Raw genomic sequence first — 17922 nt, 5'->3', positions numbered from 1 at the left:
GGTATTTGTCGAGGTTCATCCCGAGCAGCTCCGTGACATGGGACTCCGTGCTCTACGGGCTGTTTCCCGGGACGCACACCGAGACCAACATCAACTGCGCCCTGGAGGACCATCAATGCAGTGAAAGACACTCTTTGGTCTGCCCGCAACTTGCTGGTCTGCCAGCTGAAAGAACTGACCCCGACCGAGTGTTGCAGACTGGCGCACTCCAAGGTCCAGGACTACGTGCTGAGGGATGCGCTAAAGCTTGGGGCAGCCGCCGCCAAGGCGCGGTGGGGAAAGACCACCGTATGAAACCCTTTGTACAGAATAGAAAAAAGGGCCCTATCTGGTAACTGGGCCCAATGGGGACTGTTTGGGGAGACGACTGCTGGGGTATTTTCTTTGCTGTGTTTTTTTTCCTTCTTTGTTTTGTTTTTTCCTTTAGTTGGTGTACGTACCCCCTGGGTAACCCGGAGTGGCTTGCATGACTCGGTAGATGTATAAATGTTTTATTTTTTGTACATCTTATGAATAAAGTATATTTTTTTCAAATAAAAGTGACAAAATGTCTGAAAACTAGCCTTCCAGCTCAGCGAGCAAACTCACATCCAGAAACTCAACCTGAGCTACAAATCTTCTCAAAACTCGCTATGCCCTATCTCTTTCCCGGTGCGTCTTGCACCCCTGGTCCTGACCACTGTTAGGAGGTCTGTACATAACTCCCATTAGGGCTTTTTTGCCTTTGTGGTTCCTCAACTCCACCCACACTGACCGCACATCATCTGACCCTATGTCGTTCAGTGCCATAGATTTAATTTCATTCTTAACTAACAAGGCAACTGCTCCCCCTCCCTGTCTTTTCGATAAGTTGTAAATCCTTGGATGTTATCTCCTGGTTTAGTTGATTTTAAAAGAGCTGAATAACATTCCATTTTTTAAAAAAAATTATGCCTTCATACACTGTTTTTCCCATTTGGAGAATGCTGGTGTGATGGTGGTATTGAACCACACAGTGAACACTCATCTGTCACCATTCAGATGTAACATAGGACTTGAACTCAAAGGTAGAGACAGTGTCACTGTACCACTCGTCTTTATATGATTTATCTCTTAATGTTTGCTAACTCCTAATATAATTCTGTGAAAGGTGTGCAGTAGATGCCAAATTTTCAACTCTGAGGATTCAGGTCAATCAGCGACTTTGACCACCTCTGAAAAGATTGTAAACTGCTGCCAAAGTTGCGATCCCAACCTTGGGTTTTGTCATTTGATCATACCCAGGTAGTTTACAGACATCACAACCAAAGAAACAAACGATGTACCTTTAATAATTTTATTAGAACATATAATATTTATTAAAATTGCATGAATGACATCACTCTCTGATAATGAATATGATAACTCCATCCAATTGACAGTTTGAATATATAATTTTCCTCAGAAGACCTCAACAGCCAGCTCACTTGGAGATTCAACACTAATGTTCTTTATAAGCGAACAATTATGCAATCTTAGGGGTTAACTTTTTACATGTTTTGAACATTACAAAATATTAAGTTCTTACAAATTAACACAGGCAATAATCTGTTTTTCCATGCAAAACTAATGCAGAGTTATTATGATAAGTATGGTTAGGTGATGTGATGTCTTTATAATAATCTACAATTGTTTTCAATCACTACTTTTTGCAAAAGCTTCTCAATAGTCCTGATTCAATAGTTACAACTAAATTAAATAAATAAAGTAATGCATCTCTGTGTGTGATTTAGATTTGAGGCTTCTGCAAAAGAAAATATATTTATACAGCACGTTCCATGATCTCAAAACAAAGCAATTTACAGCCAATAAAGTATAATCAATGGTGTAATTTAAACACAACAGCCTCTTTGTACACAGTGAATCACAGCAAACAAACAGATGTCCTGATAAACTATTCTTTAGTGACACTGATTCACAGATAAATATTATCCAGGATCTCAACGATCACCCCTATATTCTCCAGAAGAATCATCAGGTTTTACATCCATCTGGAAACTGTCTTCTGAACATTGACGCCTTGTACAATGCAGCAACCTGTCAAATCAAAACTGCATTAGTGTGCCAGCCTGTGTTATTGTTCTGAGGTTCTGAAGTGGGATTTCAACCTAGAAGCCTGTGACTCAGAACAGCCTTAACAACTGAGTCATTGCAAATACTAAGTAAGAATTCAGTGTTGTGCATTCTTCATTCTATTAACAACTTGTCCATTTCAGTATTCAATATTCATTAGACTGACATGTAGCAAATCTCTTTATAACTATGACCATAATAAACTAACCTTCTTTATCCATTTGCAAACAATCTTCAGCCTTTGATAGGTGACCACAAAATCATCCTCTGTTCTCTAATCATCAATAGTAAGAGAATCACCTTCCTCTGCTACACTATTATCCCTTAAATCTGTTTCTCATTTATACAGTACCTTTGCAACACCACCTGAAAGTGCTGGACCAATTTCCACATGCACTGATAACTCTATTGTGACACCACATCACAATGTCTCCCCACTAACTCAAAATGCTCATCCTGACATTTTACATTCAGTAATGGATGGAACGGAAATTTTCATCCATTAAAAGTAAGAAAGGCCAAAGTCGTTTTTTATTGGTTTCACTGGCAATCAACCTCCATCCTTCTCCTTGATAATTGTTTGATGCTGATGTAGACTGTTCACAACCTTTATGTCATACTTGACAATCAGCTTCTGAAAACATATCTGAACAATTACTAGGAAACAGTATTTCTATCTTTGTAACCTTACTTGACTGTGCCCCTGCCTTAACTTATTTTCTGCTGGAACTCTTGTTCATGCCTTTGTTACACATAATGGTGACTACATTTTTGGGATGTGTAACACACCTTTTTTTTCACCTTCTGAAGTCAGAGAAAATGATGATCATTACACCTTTCCAAGGAAATGCATATCTTGTTTGCTTCATTAATTGCTATGCCTGGATTTTTAAGGTGTACAGGCTGATGCTCAATGTGAATAAAGCAAAAGAGGGTCTCTTAAAAAAAGGATAAACACTGAGTAGCGTAGTGGTGAGATAATATTAAGGCTTCATTTCTTTTTGTACACAATAGATCTGAGGTATTTCCTCTTTGTAATCATGCTATTAACTCTAACTAATCTGTTTGCCGTTGCACAAATTCTCTTATTGACACAGAATCAGCAATCTCTGCTTGAGTAGAGGTGTATTCGGGACATTTTACACTACTTGTGTACACATGTTCATTTAAATAACTAAGTTATTTTTACACATTACTGAACAGTGGAATTTACCCTTGAATTACACATTTTAAATTTTTTTTGCGGTTATTGGTTGAATTATTAGATGTGTGAATTCAGCTCGCAAAGCAATAGAGGGCGCCATGAACTTCAAATCCAACACATTGGCGATTTCGGATGTCATGTCCTCCGGCTTGCAATTTGAATCGGTTTGTTTTACAGTATTATGCGAGGGAGGAAAGAAAAATTTTAAACGGTAAGCAACAAAATCAAAAGACGTGAAAACATTTTATTTCTGAAGATTAGGTTTCTGAAGGGTAAGAACAGAAACCATGAATTATTTGGCAAACCGGTCATTTCATTGCTGGAAACATAAATGATAAATATCTTTTTCACAGGTAGAAAAATTGTTTTTGTTTCCTTCCTTTAGACCTGAGACTGGTAAATTTGCGATGTGTACGTACAAAAGTTTGACTCTAAAGGGCAGATCTTGCGCGTCCACACTCCCAGCGAACACTTGGACTGCTTGTTTAGATTTTTGTTCAAGGATACGAGCTCAGATGTAGTGGTACTAGAGTGAAACGTATTATGGAATAAAAGCATGCGATAGAGTTTGGGTAGAAAACCGATCAAGAGATTCTAACCCAACTACTGGAAAGAAAATAAAACGGATATTAGGAAAAGTTGTGAAACTGCATTGATTGGAGCCTTAAAGATTTAACTAAAATTACCCTAGATGTGTTCTGTTCAGCAATAAGCCATTGGCTGCAACGCACCAGTGCACCCCGACAAAAGAACACAGTTCCGTGGATCGCTAATGATGAACTGTAAACAATAAAATAACGTCGGATAAAAATCTGGACAGCCTCACTTGAAATAGTAAATAAACTACCCTTCTATTTGGAAGTGGTCCGTGAGTTGCTTATAGATGAAACTTTTAAGCTAAAAGTTTTAATTTCAGATTTGTTAGTACAACAGAAACCGCAAATTGAAAGTCTGAAATGCATGCTATTAATTGTATGATGATATTAACAGTGCTCGCAGTAAAGTTATTTGCACGAAAGACTTAAAATTTCTGTAAAGGTAGCACAAAAGCTTTTCTTTAAAAAAAAAGCTGTTCCGATTTCAATAATCGGCGGCGTTTTCTTTTCGTAGAATCTCCACACTGTGCAAACAGGCCATTCGGCCCACGATATCCACACCTACCCTCCGAAGAGCATCTTAGCTAAATCCCCATATTCCTCCCATAGCTCTGTTAACCTTGCATTTCCCATGGCTAATCCATGTCTTTGAACTGTGGGAGGAAACTCACGCAGACATGGAGAGAATTCCAAACGGTCTGCTACTCAAGCATGGAATCGAACTCGGGACCCTGGCGCAGTGAAGCAGCAGTAAAGTCTGCTCAGATTTTCAGACTTTTTTTATTTAGGATTCTTAACTGCCGTGTTGTCTAATGTTTACACATGATACGTATTTACGATTTTCTGAAATAAATTCTTAATTTTCTGAGATAACAAGGTGTAGAGCTGGATGAACACAGCACGCCAAGCAGCATCAGAAAGGCTGATGTTTCGAAGGGTCTGGGCTCGAAACGTCAGCCTTCCTGCTCCTCTGATGCTGCTTGGCCTGCTGTGTGCATCCAGGTCTACACCTTGTTATCTCAGATTCTCCAGCATCTGCAGTGCCTGCGATCTCTGAAGCAACCTTCTTAATCTTATACTGGTTTCAATTCCTACAAAGTTACAAATAATGCTCATACAATCAATATACCTTTAAAAAAAGAAAACGCACACTTTTAAATTACAAATCGATATTTGTAGTTAATGCCAACTGCTTAAATTTAATTAAATTCCAGTTTTATTTGTAAAACTTGAGGCATTAAATTCCACAATTTTGTCGATTTTCCCATTTAAAAACATAAATGCTATGGCGCATTTATGCTGGAGTTACCCATCAAATTCTAGGCATTATCTCACTCATTGTAGCATTCCCGTTTGTTTTCGTCCTGAAAAGGGAAAGTGGTACATATGCGCTTATATTACACATGTTTACATGGCACAAACGGGAACATCTGAATTTTGTAAACATTTAAAATCAACTCCAAGTAAGTTTTCCTTAGCAGTGCCGAAATTATCAGAGCCAATATACACTTTTACGCCATATGTGACGAACGTTGGTATTAAATTCAACTAATATCAAAAGTAGAAATTAAATTACCTCTTTTCGGGAGCTCCATGATTAGGCTTTGAAGTTGACCTGTCTTTCTCATATTGTTCCAAAGGAAAAAACGAAAGTGATACTGCGCCGTAATCGCACCTTTGCTTGGTTTCTACTGGAAAGTTGCCCTTGTATTAACGATTTTAGTTTGAAATCTTCTATTTCTGGGCTTAGCTTGTTTTTTTTAAATGGCATGCTTCTGCTCCCATGTGGACGCACTTGCACAACCGCAGACCAGATAATTTGACCCCAGATCTAAATTCCCAAGGTTTGCTTACAATATTTGAGTGTGTTGATGGAACTAAGTAACATCGCCGACGTTCTGATCTCCGAAAACATACATACATCGGTCTAATCGTTGTTGTAAACTCCCTGACTTGTGGGCTCACTGACTGGGCAAACTTGAGACCTGAGACCTACGGCCGATTATAAAGAAAAAAAACTAGCAAACTAGTAGACATGTGCTGGGAACCTCGAGGCTCTTTGGGGTGCCGGTAGCGTCCATACCCATCCGACTATCCCTACGGGCAGAAAATCTCGGTTCGAGTTTCAAATGTCTCGGAGGATATCATAATCGGTTGGTTAAAACAACTGTAATGGCAATCTAAATGGGAGGGTTGTATCAACAAAAACAGTATAAATGTTGATCGGTTTCTGCTAATTACCTTACTACACTGAAAGAATTAGCATCCAATTAGCCCGTAATTATACAATTCTCTGAGACTTGGGAAACACTCTTCTCCCATCTCATAAATCGGAAAGGCTCTTTTCAAGATAACAAAGTGTGAAGCTGGATGAACACAGCAGGCGAAACAGCATCTCAGGAGCACAAAAGCTTCTTTTCATTTTATGAAAAAAATCAACTCTTGCTAATCAACTCAGAAAAAGTAGATAAAAAATCTCCAATGTTGTTTCCAACAATTAGATGCCATTCTTTATTCTTTATTACATTCTATAAATGTAATGCTTCACTGCCTTAGGGTGGGTCTGAATCTGTGATTAAACCCTACACGGTCGTGCTGGTTAGGTTTCCATCAAAGAAGGGATCACACACAAGATTGACTTATCTACTCATCGAACCTGGTCTCTTCGATTCGCAAACTGCATGACTGTACAAAGTATGTCGCATCCGGGGACAGCGAAGGCTACAGAGCTAAGCGAGTTTTGAGAAGATTTGTAGCTCAGGTTGAGGTTCTGGATGTGAGTTTGCTCGCTGAGCTGGAAGGTTAGTTTTCAGACGTTTCGTCACCATTCTAGGTAACATCATCAGTGAGCCTCCGACGAAGCGCTGGTGTTATGTCCCGCATTTCTATTTATAAATAGAAATGCGGGACATAACACCAGCGCTTCGTCGGAGGCTCACTGATGATGTTACCTAGAATGGTGACGAAACGTCTGAAAACTAACCTTCCAGCTCAGCGAGCAAACTCACATCCAGAGCTACAGAGCTTATTGGGGGCTGCGGGTTCCTACACTTTTGAGGCACGGGCTGTTGCTCTCTTGAGACATGGTGTGAACTAGCCTGATGCAAACCCAACCAATCGCTTCTCGCAAACCCATCAGGAACTGTTAACTTCAGCACCAGGGGGGGAACCTGCCCGAGAAAGAGGTTTCAAACATCCCCGAGGCTTATTGCTGTAGAGAATTAACGAACACATGTTAAGTCAACCCCACCCCGAACACCACAAAAGAGCCATATGTTTAATATATATTTAAGTACATCGGGTTCCTTTGGATTTGGGAACTGTCTCTGCCTGCCTGTGTACTTCAGGGCCTATCGCTGCTCCCTTGCTCTTCCTCATCCCCGGTCTCGGAGTGCTGGCGGTGCGGCTCCGTGAGCTTCCTCCTGCGGGTGGTGTGCTCGGGCGGCGGGAAGATGTCGAAGGTGGCGGCGTGAGGCGCGGCGTGGCCCCCGGCCTGCTCGGCGTCGGGCATGGGCACCCGGACGGTGTTCCCGAACTTGGAGTAGTCGACCGAGTAGCGGCCGTCCTCCTGGCTGACGACGGCGACGAAGCGGTGGCCCCAGAGGATCTCGTCGGAGAGGTAGGAGGTTCGGGCCTGGGTGGTGATGCCGGTGGTCTCGACCACCCCCTCGAGGATGACAACGATCTCGAAATGGCGGCTGTGCAGGTCGGCGGCGCGCAGCGGGTACAGCGGGCTGCCGGGCGCGATCACGTGCGCGATGATGATCGGCGCCACCAGGAAGATGCCGCCGCCGCCCACCGGGCTGTCCATCTCCACGTCGATCTGGTCGAGCGGCAGCACCTCGCCCTCGGCCGTGGCCGTCTGGCGGACCAGCTGCAGCCGCACCGTCGCGCCGATGATCATGCTCTTGCGGAGGTCGCCGATCCGGCACATGAAGCAGAGGCGGCCGTTGCGCGGCGACACCACGGCGTGGCGGCTGAAGATGAGCGTCTCGGCGCGGCGGTGCGCCTGCGAGGTCTTCATGAAGATGCAGCCCAGCATGATGGCGTTGATGACCAGGCCGACGATGTTCTGCGCCAGCAGCACGGTGATGGCGGCCGGGCACTCCTCGGTGATCATGCGGCCCCCGAAGCCGATGGTGACCTGCACCTCGATGGAGAAGAGGAACGCCGAGGTGAACGAGTGCAGGCTGGTCACGCACGGCACGGCCCCCTCGGTCCCAGCCCCCGGCCGGTGCAGGTCTCCGTGAGCGAAGGCGATCAGCCACCAGATCATGGCGAAGAGCAGCCAGCTGCACAGGAACGACATGGTGAAGATGAGCAGCGTGTGCCTCCACTTGAGGTCCACCAGGGTGGTGAAGACGTCCTGCAGGAAGCGGCCCTGCTCTCGGATGTTGGTGTGCGCCACGTTGCAGGCGCCGTTCTTGGCCACGAAGCGCACCTTGCGCTCCCGGGCCCGGTACCGGGGCCTGGACACGTCCTCCACCAGCCGCAGCACATATTCCTCGGGCACCAGGCCTTTCCTGGCCAACATCTCCGGCCCATCAGACACACCGCCCCTGTCCCCCCCGTCTCTCTCTCTCTCTCTCTCACACACACACACACACACACACACACACAAACACACACGGGGACAGGGACACAGACCGAGCTGCTGCCTCCCTCCTCCCGGCTCACACTCGCTCTGCCAGGCTACCGCTCACTGATTCTCTCTCTGTGTCCCCAAGGAAGGGACATCCTTCCAGCAGCCCGCCTGGTGCCGCCAATCACTCCGGTAACTCGATATAAGGGCAGGCTGAGGGCAGTCCGGGCAATGAATCAGCCCAGTGCCAGGCTCGCTGCTCAGCACCAGTTCCCGGCTCCTCCCAGCTGCTCCGCGCCGCCAGAGGGAGGGGAGCCGCAGCGCCTTCCTGCCTCTCACCTTCTTCATTATCCTCTCCTCCCCAAACTCTCCCCCCTTCACTATCCTCTCCTCCGCCGCAGCCTTTCATCTTCTTCACTATACTCTCCTCCCCAACTTCTCTCCTCTTCACTGTCCTCTCCTCGCTAGCCTCTCTCCTTTTTTACCATCTTGCCGCCCCCGGTTTCTGCCCTCTCCCCTCTCCTGTCCTGCCCGGCTTCTTCTATCTCCTGCCCCTCCTAACCTCGCACTGTTTACCCCGATTCAAGATTTGCTACAGTTCTTATCTGGGCTCGAACACATAGGTCGGCTTTGCACGGAATTCAATTTGTGTCGTGTAAGCAGTGAAAAACAAAAGTTCCCTCTCCGCTGCCTGTCATGAATATTATTAGCCCGGCATTTCAGCACGCTTTTGCTCCATTCGCTCGATTGAGTGTCTTTTCAAAAGACCGACGAGATGCCGCAGGCCCAATCAGAACACACATACACAAAAAGCTGGAATTAGACAAATGTTGTGGAGAGAGCGTGAGCAAGGGATCTCGGACCCGAAACTTCATTAGCTCTGTTTCGCTCCCTGCAATGACGCTCCCAGACCGTTTAATGCGGTATAGTTTGATGTGGTGTAGCTAAGATTTCCCAACGTAACCAGGCTATACCCTGCCTAATAAAATCCGAATAAAACTGCGAATGCTGTAAATCAGAAACAGAAATTGCTGGAAAAGCTTAGCAGTTCTGGCAGCATCTATGGAGAGCAATCAGAGTTAACGTTTCGGATCGAGCGACCCTTCTTCAGTTCCTGCCTCACGTGGTTTTCTGTGATTGAATGACGGGAGAAACTGTTTAGATTTGGTGGGATATTCCCGCTGTCCACTGCTATTTTGAGCTTGTTTGTCAGCAGTTCCAAGGCTCACTGCATAGTAGAATGATTAGCTTACCACAGTGCTAACATTTACCGGGCTTGTGTTGATCAGTGTCGAAACAACAGCGCTACCCATTGACAGCAAAAACAGAAGTTGCTGGAAAAGCTCAGCAGGTCTGGCAGCGTCTGAGAAAGGGTGACCAGACCCGTAACTTTAACTGAGTTTTTTTCTTCACAGATGCTGCCAGACCTGCTGAGCTTTTCCAGCAACTTTCGTTCCTGATTTACAGCATCAGCAGTTCTTTCGGTTTTTATTCAGCACTAAACCATTAGTTGTGCTTACCCGCAAACTTTTGCACAGTAGTTTGCGGCGAGCAGAGAGCTATTTCAGCCTAACACCCTTTCCAAGGGTTCTAAAACTTATGCGCGGAAATGTATCACATAGGCTGAAGACTGAAACTGGGAGTGTAAGTTGGACGGGTGAATTCAGTGACAAATTGGGTGCAGCAAACAAAGAGAAATATTGGCCGTGGGAGAGGAAAGACATAGAAATAAAAGACTGAAAACAATTGCAATTTTGACCTCCACCAATGACCAAAATATGAGACTCCACTGTTAATTTTAGCCCCCGAGGAGTGGCCCAGAAGTAATTAAAACAGATCAAACATTTAAAAGATACTTGCGCTGGAATGGATAAGTTTGAAATTTCTTGTGAGTTCAGTGAGCACCAACACAAGTACGGCAACTCCTTGCTGAGTGTCTTAGTATGATTCAGTGATTTCAGCATCTAGAGGATTAGTTCAGTAGAAACACTTTCCTGATTTCCGTATTTATGACTGCACATGCGCGGCTGCAAGAAACCGCTGTTCCATTTATACTTGAATAACAATGAGTGTTGCTAGCCTCCTTGTTATTTTTACTATGCCATTCAAGCCAGTCGTATTTATATGAATGGACCCTAGGTGGTCTTGGCTCTGCCAACTGTGTGTCTATTGAGGGTTTCAAATTCAGTTTTCCTATCTCGGAAAGGGTTTTGAGCAAGTCTGTTTACAAACAAACGCCACGCTTCTTGTCAGGCAAACGTGGGTATTTCGTTTATTGAAAGGAAGTTTAAATGAAATCCCTGATGGTTTGCAAAACATGCCCTTGGTACTTCAAACCTTGTTTTGATATGGAACTGGAATAACAGTCCATACACAGGCTTGCATCTCATCTGAAGCCGGGTAGATTCACCAATTTGTGTCCGCAGCCGTTGGTTACTTGCAGTAACTATTCAGCAGTGAGGCGAGAGTTACAACTTCACTGTGAGTTTAGAGCAGCAGGATTTCAATTTAAGGATTCCGCAAGCTTTAAGGATGACTAGATTTCGTCCTGAAATTATTCGGCAAAACTGGAAGCATACTTGAATTACCGCATAGTAAGGTGGCAAATAGAGTCTGCTTTATGAAATAACCAGGTGTAGGGCTGGATGAAAAGCAGGCCAAGCAGCATTGGAGGAGCAGGAAGGCTGACGTTTCGGACCAAGACCCTCTTCAGACCCTTCCTGCTCCTCTGATGCTGCTTGGCCTGCTGTGTTCATCCAACTGTACGCCTGTTTATCTCAGGTCCTCCAGTATCTAAGCTCAGACTGGCTTGCGTTTCCGTCTTGGAAGGTAACAGGAGAGAGCTGCATATGTCTGAATATGGTGTAAAAAGTGAATATTTTAAAAGTAGGAAGGAGCAAACCATGTTTTATAATTAGAAGCAGCGTCTATTGTAATTTAGTATGAAGTAATGTTCTGGACTTAACTTTTCGTAATTCGATATCCTCAGTGTCCTTCCTTGGTCACCTCTTTTCAGAGGGGATAAGCCATTATCCTCATTCAGTCTCCCATCGTTCTCATCAATCCAAAGGGCATTCTAGTACTTTGTTGTGGTATTGTGAGTGGCTGGTGTTCTGAATGCAGTACTGGGTGAATATATAGCAACGGCAGTGCAGCTCAGCCTGTTGCACCATTCGGTACTGGCTCCCGTCCATTTTCCAACTCTATGCCCATAACCATCAATTTCCCTAACTAAGAGATAGCAATCTCAGTTTTGAAGTTTTCAATTGACTCATGACCTCCCCGTTATGAGACAGACAGATACTTGGAGAATTTCACTACGCCACTTATGAAGTTTCTTCGCCCCGGATAGCCTCACGCTCTCATTTTTATTGCACGCCACTCCGTTCTGAAAAAAAAACCACTATAAATTTCTATCTCCTTGGGATCCTGTAACCAACTCAATCGAACATAGGACGCGGCAATGTGCGGAAAGTTGGTAAAGTGGGCTCTTGCTTTTCATCGCTTCACCCTTTCTGGGCTCTAGTCCTGGCGAGTTGTTGTAGTACCCGGCTGGATTGGGGAATGGATCAAAGGGCACGAGGCCGTCCGGCTATTGCAGCCTTCAAAGAAACGGATTAAATCTAACTTCTTTGAAACTTAATTGAAATATATAAAATAATCAGAGGGTTAGATAGGGTGGATAGGGAGAGCCTTTTTCCTAGGATGGTGACGGCGAGCACGAGGGGGCATAGCTTTAAATTGAGGGGTGAAAGATGTAGGACAGATGTCAGAGGTAGTTTCTTTACTCAGAGAGTAGTAAGGGAATGGAACGCTTTGCCTGCAACGGTAGTAGATTCGCCGAGTTTAGGTACATTTAAGTCGACATTGGATGAGCATATGGACGTACATGGAATAGTGTAGGTTAGATGGGCTTGAGATCGGTATGACAGGTCGGAACAACGTCGAGGGCCGAAGGGCCTGTACTGTGCTGTAATGTTCTATGTTCTTGGTGTACCTTGTTGATCTGTCCGGTGTGGTGTAGGTTTTTGCGGGTTTGTGAAGTGTTATTCTGAAGGATGGGAACTGATCGGAGTGCATCTCCGAACAGATGATTCTCCCAGTTGAGTTATTTGCTGATTTACAATAGGAGAGGATGCTAGGAATGGTTGGTGGGTGTGAGAGACTAATGTATCAGTTCACAGATATTGTCCTGAGTAACCAACTCACTGAAAGATAAAGGATACAGGCAACAAAAGAATGTCGTGGTGCGCTGCCAAGCGCTGTCAAAATGCTAGAATAGCTCAAAAGTACCAACATCGAGCCTTCAGACAATCAGGTGTGAACTTTTCAGCTTCTACTTTTGCACATTTATATTTATTAGCATCTATTACTATTGAAGACGACGTGATAAACCTTCAGCCAATCTTTCCCTCTTTGATTTGGACGCGCGTGATCAAACCTCCTTTACTGATGGTACCCCTCTGAGTTGTGTCCCGAGGGTCTTCCCTGTTATTGGTCTGTGGAGGTGAGTCACCGAGAACTACCTCAGGTCAGGCCGAAACAATTAGCTCTTCAACTCTTTCTCCCGGAAATTCAGACTGCGCGGGAAACTTTCTCTGTACCTGTGATCCCCTCATCCTGCCTCCTTGACCTATCCGTCTTCCCTGGACTGACCTATCCCCTCCCTACCTCCCCACCTATACTCTCCTCTCTACCTATCTTCTTTTCTCCATCTCCGGTCCGCCTCCCGTTCTCTCCCTATTTATTCCAGTTCCCTCTCCCCGTCCCCCTCTCTGATGAAGGGTCTAGGCCCGAAACGTCAGATTCTGTGCTCCTGAGATGCTGCTTGGCCTGCTGTGTTCATCCAGCTCCGCAATTCGTTTTCTCTGTACCTGTCAGTTTGTACGGCATAACTTCAAAGTGTTACTAAAATAGACCCCTAAGCTCCTAAAACGTGATTATTAAAGGTACGACTAAGACAATGACCCTGATAATATGTCCAGTTATTTGCGCGACTAAATCCATTACCACGAATGTTGTGATATTAAATTTGCTATTTCACCAATTTTTACCCTGAGATTTATTTACAAATTTCAATATTCGCACGGCTCTGCATTATGCTACATGGTAATTTGAATACGATAGGGTGAGTGTACATTGCCACACAATTCACCTCAACTCGATTCAAATTTAGTGTGAATTCTAAATTCAACTGCATCGAGTAACATTAGCTAGTGTTGAGTAGTGACCTACCTTTTGTAGGTAGTGCCTCATTGTATTGCGATACTGTAGTAATTAGACTAAGGTACATCGGATGGAGTAATTTTACCAATTATGCGCAGTAATACAGTATGTAATATTTGTAATACATACTTGACTCTTGTATGTATTAAGAAAATTATCCAATTTGTCGTTTTTTTCTGGAAGCAATAACAGACATTTTGATGTCCGCGTATTCGGCCGGAGTAACAAAAAAAAACACAGCTAGGCAGTTTCAGCATTAAATGCCACGTGGAGCAACAGGATTTCGTAAGGATGTGTTCTTTATTGCTGTGGGACGAAGATTTGCTATGAAGACCTTGTGCGATATAAGTTTGAATAGAAAACGGAGAATAAAAGTTTAATGTCTGTAGACATGATTGTGAGTATTTGTATTGAGATTTTTAGTATTCGGGGAGTGAATAACTGATACGCGGTGTGTTCCTGATGTTTTGAGAGATGGAACCTTGACAAACTAGATATTACAGAATTTTTAAAAAAATCTCGCTGATATGGATTGAACATTATGTTTGTGTGGAATTATAAGGCGTTAATGCTAGTTTATTACATTAGGGATATCATAAGAGAACATGGATTTGGAGATTTATTGAATTCTTTTCAGTAATGGTAATGTTAAATGTTGTTTTGTTTTGACGTTTGAAAAACTTTTGTGTCAGTGAGAGATTAGCTGCGATTTTCCTAGTAATTCGTTGTATTAATTTGTGCAAGCAATGGTGTTACTTTACATGTTGTGATGGTGGTGAACAACTTATCCATTGCGATAGAATCATAAGAAATGTGCCAATTTTATTTACAGATCAAATGAAATTACAAAAGCAATTCTAGAATGCAATTATTGCTATGTATCATTTATCTGCCTGCACAAAAGAGGCAAAGATTCCGTCCCTCTGTTCTAAGAGTATACTGGGAGTGTCATATTCTAGGATAATCCCTCTTTTCATCACAATCACCAAGTCTGCATTCAGAATAGTGTGCACTCGATGCTGGAAAACAGAAACACCCATTAGCGTGATTCAGTGCAAATCGATATACCTTTTCAAAGTGTGAGCTTGGTTAGGCACTCAATGCTGAAATGTAAAAAAAATACAGCCCGTGTTAGTGTGGAAGCAGAATGCAGCTCGATTTCTGTGAGGGTTTACAAACCATTCCCATACAAACCCGGCAGGCCAGTTTGTGACCAGTCTCTACTTATTGGACTTCACTAAGAAGGCAAATGTGCTGTTCCTGCTCAGTAAATTGGATACAGTATCATTTTCTGCTACTGTGCCATCTGACAGGACTATAATCTGATCTGCATCCAGAATTAGCGAAATCCGGTGCTACAAAAGAAAAAGTAAAGAAATCTTTCACACAAGCCTGACATGAGCCAGGGAATAACAACGCTTCCACAATAGCTATTGCAATTACGTGTTCAATAGATGGTTATCCATATATGGGATGAACTACCTCATCTCACTCTCACTCGAAAATCCCATGTCAGAATACTGTACCATTCAAATTTTAAATCCATTGTTAATAGTCAAAGTTTATTTTTCTCTATCACCAAACTCATATTATCAAGCAGCTACCTTTGCATACTTACAACAGTTAGTGATCAATTACTCAACCACTCCTGTCATACAGACACGGATGGACAATATTCACTTCTCCTGAATTAAATGAAGCAGTATTTTTAACCCTTTTAGTCATTGAGAATCTCTATGACAAACCTCATGTAGCATACCTTCTGATTTCTCTACATAGTGAAAATCTGACTGCAGCATTTATTGGAGCATAATCTGAGTATGATTTAGCACTTTATTATGCCAGAGTTAAATAATTAAGATAGTTCAGCTCTGGAAGAGAAAGAGGACTTTTGTTGCTTCTGCTTTTTCTAAATATTTTCGGCCTCGGCAAATGATTCTTACTTTGCTACAAGAGAAGAAGTTTGGTGATTATCTGATAAATAACTAATGTTTCTTCTATTTCTTAGGCTCAAAATAATATAGCAACTGGTGGCATGGTTAATAAATACATAAAATAACTAAATAAAACATTCAATTAAAAAGTCATTATTTAAACATATTGAGGATGGCAGGACAAATGATGTGCCACAGTTGCAGAATGTAGGAGTTCCTGGATGCCAGTGTGGTTCAGAGCAAACATTTACTGTAAATATTTAAAGTTCAAGCAGCTTCAGCACAGAATTTATGAACTGAAGACAGACAATGCACAATTTGAAGGGGAAAGTTACCTGGATTCTTTGTACCAGGAGGCAGCCACATCTTTTGGGGTCATTTAATCATTCTTTAGGATCAGTAGCGTCTGACAATGATTCAGTCAGGGAAGAGGATCTAGAGGACAAGAACCTCAGCAGTTCGATGGAGGACAAGAATGAGGGCTGTGGGGTGAATAAACTAACTGACCATGACAGTAAAGTACAGAAAGCCATTCATGTAGGGGCACCTGGGACAGTAAAAAGAGACGTAATAGTAAGGGGCAGTATGGTGAGGAGCCGTCTTCATTGATCTTTGCTGTTTTCTGCAGCAAACAGCAAGAGTCCAAACAGCACTGTTGTTAGCATTTGGGACATCTGCTCAGGGTTGGAGAGAGACTTGGAGTAGGACAGGAAATATTCAGTAGTCATCATCCGTTTAGAGTTATAGAATCCCTACAGTGTGGAAGCAGGCCATTCAGCCCATTGAGTCTACACAAACCCTTTGAAGAGCAACCACCCAGATCTGCCCCCCACCGTATTCCTGTAACTCTGCATTTCCCATGGCTAATCCATCCAACTTGCACATTGTTGGGCTATGGAAGGAAACTACAGCACCTGGAAGAAAACTGTGCAGCCATGGGGAGAATATTTGCATAAACATTTTTTAAAATTTGCCTTACCGGGTTTCTTCTGGCCATAATCATTCCCATGTTCATATTAAGTTTTAAAATAGCGGAACAAGTCTCTGATTTAACTGGAACCTAATCTGTATATTTAAGGATAACTACTTCAGCTCTGATTGAGCATTCTTATTACTGTAATTCAATATTGACCTTGGTCAGATTGGAATCGACATTTTAACTGTCACTTCTTGGAAAACTGGTGACAGTCCTCAAGACAAATCCAACACCTTGGCTCATTCCCATTATTCTACCAGATTATCACATCAAATGCAATTTATTTTAATAATTAGAACATGTTAATGTGGTGAACTTGTAATTCAGATGTCTGGTCAATAACACAGAAGTACTAGATTCAAATTCACCTCATTCATTTAAAAATGAGTTCAGTTGAATGAAAAAGTGATTGATAAATTAAGATGATAAATTCACTGATGGCCCTTCCTAATTTGGCCCTAAAAGTTCCTGTCTTACATCAACATTAATCATACTGAATTGCCATATGAAGTGGCAGTTGCATCAAATCACCTGATCCACTGTATTCTCATGCACAAAATATGTTGTCTATTTTCTTGATGCCACATTCCAAAAATTAATTAAAATATATTTCCTTGTTCAATCAGTGAACCATGCAACTTGAATTCCCCGGAAAAACCTTTTTTCTTGTTGAAAATATAGTTCGCCCGACTCTAACTTCTTTCACAATGAATTGAACTCAAGATCCTTGAAATTCAATGACCTTTCTCAGTTTTAGCTAATGTGAAACCAAGAAAGTAGTTGTTACTTACAGCGATGGTCACCACTGTCCGATCTGCAAAGGCTGTCATCACAACTTTCTGTAAAATATTTTCCTACAAAAGATAATAATGAACATGGTCTACATACCAATAATTATGATGCTCCTCTTTCCATATTACAGATCTTTTCAATGTACATTGCCTAACTGGTAACTGCCGTTATTGCCCAGCTCCCATCCATGTCAAAGATCTTCCATAAGATATAGGAGCAGAAATTAGGCCATTTTGACTCATTGAGTCTGCTCTACCTTTCAAATATGGCTGATATGCTTGTCAACCCCTTTCTCCCATCATCTCCCTATAACCTTTGATCCCCTTAACAATTGAAAACCTATCTATCTTTGTCTTAAATGTACTCAAAGACCTGGCCTCCACTGCTTTCTGTGGCAATGAATTCCAAAGATTCACCACTTCCTGGCTGAAGAAGTTTCTCCTAATCTCTGTTCAAAAGGGTCTTCCCTTTATTCTAAGGCTGTGCCCTGGGGTCCTACTTTCTCCTGCGAATGGAAACAT

At 42.9% G+C, this 17922-nt stretch overlaps 2 protein-coding genes across 8 annotated transcripts in view; both read right to left on the bottom strand.

Moving 5' to 3' along the window:
* Window positions 1-7154: 7154 nt before the first annotated feature.
* LOC125459338 (ATP-sensitive inward rectifier potassium channel 11-like) lies at window positions 7155-9184 on the bottom strand. Its single transcript, XM_048545687.2, has one exon. The coding sequence runs from the start codon at window positions 8423-8425 to the stop codon at window positions 7235-7237; it is 1191 nt and encodes a 396-aa protein (XP_048401644.1). The 5' UTR covers window positions 8426-9184; the 3' UTR covers window positions 7155-7234.
* Window positions 9185-14501: 5317 nt separating this feature from the next.
* The window catches only part of abcc8 (ATP-binding cassette, sub-family C (CFTR/MRP), member 8), a 205107-nt gene continuing 201686 nt past the window's right edge, over window positions 14502-17922 (bottom strand). For 4 of the 7 annotated variants that reach the window (XM_048545426.2, XM_048545428.2, XM_048545427.2 and 1 more), the window contains 2 exons: window positions 17401-17463; window positions 14502-14718 (listed from right to left, as the gene is read on the bottom strand). In XM_048545426.2, the coding sequence (XP_048401383.1) occupies window positions 14581-14718; window positions 17401-17463 (201 nt within the window). In that variant the 3' untranslated portion in view covers window positions 14502-14580. Of the gene's footprint in view, window positions 15055-17400; window positions 17464-17922 lie in introns of all 7 variants that reach the window. The other 3 variants (XM_048545424.2, XM_048545425.2, XM_048545423.2) reach the window with 3 other exon arrangements.

Source organism: Stegostoma tigrinum, chromosome 17 (assembly GCF_030684315.1).
Source record: "Stegostoma tigrinum isolate sSteTig4 chromosome 17, sSteTig4.hap1, whole genome shotgun sequence".
In the NCBI taxonomy this organism is placed as follows: Eukaryota; Metazoa; Chordata; class Chondrichthyes; order Orectolobiformes; family Stegostomatidae; genus Stegostoma; species Stegostoma tigrinum.
Note: the sequence above shows the minus strand (reverse complement) of the source record. Positions and strands in the feature narration are given on the sequence as shown.

Coding starts and splice junctions, on each gene's coding strand:
- LOC125459338 (XM_048545687.2), bottom strand. CDS start 8,425: ATGTTGGCCAGGAAAGGCCTGGTGCCCGAGGAATATGTGCTGCGGCTG.